The sequence below is a fragment of the Propithecus coquereli genome, unplaced genomic scaffold, assembly GCF_000956105.1.
Source record: "Propithecus coquereli isolate 6110/MARCELLA unplaced genomic scaffold, Pcoq_1.0 Scaffold82, whole genome shotgun sequence".
NCBI classification, from domain to species: domain Eukaryota; kingdom Metazoa; phylum Chordata; class Mammalia; order Primates; family Indriidae; genus Propithecus; species Propithecus coquereli.
The window spans coordinates 4,661,672-4,667,444 of NW_012154396.1; the positions used below are offsets into that span (position 1 = coordinate 4,661,672).

The following is a 5,773-nucleotide window of genomic DNA, read 5'->3' on the forward strand; positions in this document are numbered from 1 at the left end:
ACTTCTCTATACAGTGGTTCTCAACTCTGGCTGTATATTAGAGTCACATAAGGAGATTGATTTAGTACGTCTGAGATTAGCTAGTGAGTAGTGGTTTTAGAAGTTCTTCAGTGTTTTAAAAACATAGACCTATATAGCCATGGCAAACATTTTGTTCTAATTTCATGTGGTGGTGGTGGTTTTATTTTTTTATTTTTTTAAAATAAAAGCTATTAACCTGACAGTAAAGCAGTATAATTTTTATGCCTTTATTCAACTTTTTATTTAAATTAATTTGTAAGTAAAAAAAATCCTCTTGTTAGATTATACTGTGTTTTGAATATTTGTTGAAGATGAGGTAAATTAAACCAGGTTACCAAATATTATTTCTGGTAAGAATTTTTAGTGGAGTAATTAAGATTATCACATATGCTGTATGGTCTTATACTATCTACATACCGCATTTTAAAGTAAAGAATAAACATCATCCCTAGGTGGTTTGAACACCAGCAGATTTCTTATGATACTGCATTCTGGTGAGCCCATGTGTCTCTGCAGTGGTAGAAACAAGATGATGTTTGTTTAGACCACATAGAAGAGATCATACTTCACAGGTCAATCTTGTTACAAATGAAAAGAGTCTAGTAAGGAATAAGAATAGTTTGCAAAGTTGAGCCTTCTTTGGGTTCCCAGAGTTGGAGGAGGACTGGCCTTCATTGATAGAAGGCTTAATTACCAATTGTATATGGATTTGAAAATCTGTGAAATTTCTTCCAAATCTGAAAAGGCTTTCCTCTTACCTGCCAACAGGTACGACTGTAACTGCTTTAAGATTATTTAAGAATTTACCTGTAAGAAAACAATTTTACTCAACTACTAAAAAATGTAAAGATGAAATTAAAAAGGTCCTGGATCTGCTCATAAGCTATGGTGTCCTTAAACCTGACTTGAGGATTGTTTTTGTACATAACAAGGTAAGCATTATACTTTTACAAGTTTTTTTGGTATGTAATGTAATAAAAGAACGATGTATTTTACCTAAATCAATTAGATATGGGCTATTGGACTAAATGTTTGTGTCCTGCCACAGAATTTATTTGTTGAAAACCTAAATCACCAATGTGATGATATTACGACATGGGGCCTTTGGAAGGTGATTAGATCATGAGGGCTCTAAAGAGCTGCCTTCCCTCTTCCACCATGTGAGGAGGCCACCACACAGTGAGAAAGGGCCATCTGGGCCGGGTGTGGTGGCTCACGCCTGTAATCCTAGCTCTCTGGGAGGCAGAGGCGGGCGGATTATTTGAGCTCAGGAGTTCGAAACCAGCCTGAGCAAGAGCGAGACCCTGTCTCTACTAAAAAGAAAGAAATTAATCGGACAACTAAAAATATATAGAAAAAATTAGCCGGGCATGGTGGTGCATGCCTGTAGTCCCAGCTACTCGAGAGGCTGAGGCAGGAGGATCGCTTGAGCCCAGGAGTTTGAGGTTGCTGTGAGCTAGGCTGACGCCACAGCACTCTGGCCTGGGCAAAAGAGTGAGACTGTGTCTCAAAAAAAAAAAAAAAATTGTCAACCTAGAATTTTGTAACCAGCAAAGATGTCCTTTAAAAAATTAGGACAAAATGAAGGCAATGTAATGCAAATAAAACTGAGAGAATTTGTCCCCAACAGACATGTACTACGAGAAATATGAAAGGAAGGTTTTTAAGCTGAAGGGAAATGCTTCCAGATAGCAACCTGAATCTGCAAGAAGGAAAGAAAAGTTTTGGAAAAATGTGTGGAAAAAAATTGAAAGACTAAATTTTTAAGAAATTTATTTTATAAAAACAATATTTTGTGGTATTTATAACATGTGGAAGTAAAATGCATGACAAATATATTTTAAAAGGCAGGAGAATAAATGGAATTATGCTATTGTAAGATTGTTACATTGTAAAGTACAATTCATTTCATAGTAATCAAGGTAGATTGATAATTTAAGACTGTATATTATAATCTGTAGAGTAACCACTAAAAGTAATACAAAGAAGTATAGCTAAAAAGCCAATAAAGTAATTAAAATGGAATACTAAGAATGACATAGTAGAGTTCAATGAGAGGATTTGAGGGTAGTTGAAGCAGGAAACTTAGTTTAGAAAATGGAAGCTTGGGTGTTAGATTATGAAGGCCCTTTTATATCATGCTAGGGAGTTTGTACCTTACCTCAGCAGTGAGACATTGAAACTTTTTTAGGCAGAGAATTGGTATTATGTTATTTACAAAATTAACTGGTAGGGCATCGTAACTCCTACCATAAATTGTGTCTTTCTGTAAGAGTTGTTATCTACTAAGGTTTGAGAGTAAGGAAGGAATTTGACATAGATTTGAGGGAGATTTTTAGGATAGAATAGATAGGCCTGTGTGAGTTATGCAGCATTACAGTAAGAGGCAAAGGGAAAAAATCAATTAAATCTGGAGTAACTGCCTTTGGAAATTGTTGGTGTAGTATCAGACTCAAGGAGGAAGGTAATGAGTTCAAGTCTGGGTGAGGTTGCTGTAAAGTGGCTTGGGGAGATGCAGGTGGGGATATTGAGTGGGCATCTACACATAAGAGAGTGCTTTAGGTCTCAGATATATGTCTGTTGATCAGTTTTTTTTCCCCCTAACCACCAGACTATCAGAAATTAGTTAATCAGTTCTAAGTTGGACATCTTGTCACATTTTCATGTTCCTGAAAACAAATTGTGGCTTATAATTAATGGACTCTCAGAATCCTTTTTGGAGAGACAGCAGTCATGGGTGTTCTTATTGTTAAATCAGTTGAGTTTTGTGCAATATTGATAATTCATGTGTTGATTGAAGGAATAAACAATTTCATATTTTATTGCAACAAACAGGTGCTTTATGAAACTTAAAAAGGGAAAATAGCCACAAGTAGATAAAACTGTTAAGTGCAAAAGAATTGCTATCACATGCAAAGCATTGGAATTGAAGACACCAGAGGGAATTGCTATATTCATGGAAATAGATAAGTTTCAAAGCAGTGAGGGGCTAGTACAACCATTTCCTGTGTCAGTCGGGATTGTTGGTAAGACAGTGTATAATGGTTTAATTGGAATAGTTTTTTCTTTTTACGAGATTCATGGAAGTGTGGTGCTTCTTACAGCTTCCATGAAAACAATCCATTCGTGTGTGGGTAGTAGTTGAAGCTGTGAGAATGGAGGAAATATCTAGAGAGAACAAAGAGTGCAATAAGAAGGCATAAGACGTCTCTGTGACTAGCTTGTGGTGTGAATTCTGATCTGAGTGCGTTCTCCCTTATAGCAGTGGAGGCAGAATGCATACCTGCTCTGATTGCTAAATACATGCACTCCTTGATCTTCGTGAACATTTGCTCTAAAACTTGGCAGTGAATGGCCTTTTTATTTTCCTCAAAGAATGGTAGCACCAAAGTGTGAGTAGCAAGGAATACCATGGTGTCCCAAGGAATTTAATCCTGTCTCCGGAACTGATGTGTGCAATTAGGCCAAGGAAATACCCTACATAAAAATAGAGGAAGACCAAAAAAAAAAAAAATTGTTAGTAATATAATATGCTAATGAAGCACTAGATCAAGAACAAAATCAGAAAAACATTAAGTGTGAGCAGAGTAGGAATATAGCTTTTCCTTTAGTCTTTTCCACAAAAATCTTTTTTCTCCTAATCTTGTTTTATTTTCTTTAGAAAATTCCCTTTCAAAAATTATAAAGGTTCCATAAATAATGAAACAATCCAAACAAATACATACTTTATACTTACTACCTTATTTCTCTTATTTTCTTCCTTCAATGCTTTCATTCACTTTACAATTTTTTTTAAAATGCCTACAGAGTATTTGTCATCGTTTCAGGTACTGGGGATATAATGGTAAACACGGTAGATAATCCTTTGCCCTCAAACTTACCATATTCTAAAAGGGGAGACAGAGGAAAGTTTTTTCAAATAGAACAATTTCTACGAAGAGATAAAAAAACGTGGTTGCAATTTGGAAGTAGCTGTCTTTGATAAGGCTCTTAGGGATGGATTTTCTAAAGATAGGATACTTAGGCTGAGATCTGAAGGTCGATAAAGGAGTTAGCCATGCAAAGGGTGGAGGGTGGGGGAGAACATGTGCAAAGGCCCTGAGGTGGAAACAAGTCGATATACTAGAAGAACAAAATGAAGGACATTGGTAAAACAGGAGATAGCCATGGGCCAGGTTATGTAGGGCCCTTTAAGCTTTATACCTCTTTATTCCCATCTCTTTTCTCCAGGTAACCAGTGTAGCTAATAATAGAGTTTTTTTGGTTTTTGTCTTTTAAGATACAGGGTCTCACTCTGTCTCCCAGACTGGAGCATAGTAGCGTGATCACAGCTCACTGCAACCTCCAACTCATGGGCTCAAGCGATCTTCCTGGCTCAGCCTCCCAAGTAGCTAGGACTACAGGCGCATGCCACCACACCCAGCCAATTATTTTTCTTTTTTGTAGAGATGGAGTTTTGCTATGTTGCCCAGGCTGGTCTCGAATTCCTGGCCTCAAGCAGTCCTCCTGCCTTGGCCTCCCAAAGTGCTGGGAGTACAAATGTGAGCCACCAAGCCCAGCCCTAATAGTAGTTTAAAACATTGAGTTACAAGCTATTGTTAGGCTTTCTCTGTATTATGTGACTTTCATTTCATGAATCCATATTTAACAGTTATGTTGCAAAGCCTACTCACATTACCATCTTCTGTGTTCTTTAAGCTTTTAAGATTCTTTGCTCACCAAATTTATTTTCTATCTTCTTTGGTCATAAAAATCTCTATTTTGATGTAGTTATCATTTGCTTAGAGTTCATCTTTTCATTGTTTTCATCAGATACGTTAATACTTGGTTTGTATACTGCCGAACCCTTGCAAGTCCAAAAATGTCTTCATTTTGCCCACATACCTGTCTTAACTGGGTGTAGGTTTCTTAATTTCCCCTTAATAGTTTATAAATTGTCTGTCTTCTACTGTACTAGGTTAGAAATTTGATGTTTGTCTTTTCTTGTAAGAAACCTGTTCTTTTTGTCTGATAGTTTGTAAAATTTTTTCCTGTCCTTGAAATTTAGGATTCTAGGGGATGTGGTTCTTTCTTTTTTGTTTTTTAAATATTCCTCCTTATAATGAAATAAGCTCTTGAAATAAGCATTCAAGCCTTTAACTCAAGAACATTTTATTCTATTATTTATTTAATTACATCTCTGTTTCTTTGTCTTCTCTTGGAACTCATGATTTTATGCTAGGGATTCTGAGCCCTATGTTTCCCTTATGATTTCCATTTCTGTTTTTGCCCTTTGTTATAAGCAATAGGACAATGATTGACCTATTATAGCAAATTTTAGGCTTTTCAACTCTGATTCACAGTAATAAATACATTTCACATAGCAACCCAGTTCACACAAATCTAATCATAACAAAAATTTCATGAAACTGTGTAACCTAACATTTGCGATGCTCTATTTTCTCTTCTAGTTTAGTCTATTCTGTCTTTGTATTTTATTGTACTTAAAAAGAAAAAAGATGCTAGTTGCTGTACACTCAATCAGTGGTTCTCAACCATGGGCAACCTTGTCCCCTAGGGTACGTTTGGCAATATCTGGAGACATTCGATTGTCACAACTGGGGAGGGTGCTACTGGCATCTAGTGTGTAAGAGGCCAGAGATGCTACTAAACATCCTACAATGCACAGGACAGACTCCACAACAAATTGTCTTGTCAAATGTCAGTAGTGTCAAGATTGAGGAACCCTACATTAATTTGATTTTTTTTTTTT

The 5,773-nt window shown here is 36.3% G+C and overlaps 1 protein-coding gene across 1 annotated transcript in view; it reads left to right on the forward strand.

Moving 5' to 3' along the window:
• Nucleotides 1-5,773, forward strand: part of PMS1 (PMS1 postmeiotic segregation increased 1 (S. cerevisiae)) — a 90,085-nt gene that overhangs the window by 31,068 nt on the left and 53,244 nt on the right. Inside the window, exon 6 of the mRNA XM_012663641.1 lies at nucleotides 790-953. Coding sequence (XP_012519095.1) covers nucleotides 790-953 — 164 coding nt within the window. The remainder of the gene's footprint in view (nucleotides 1-789; nucleotides 954-5,773) is intronic.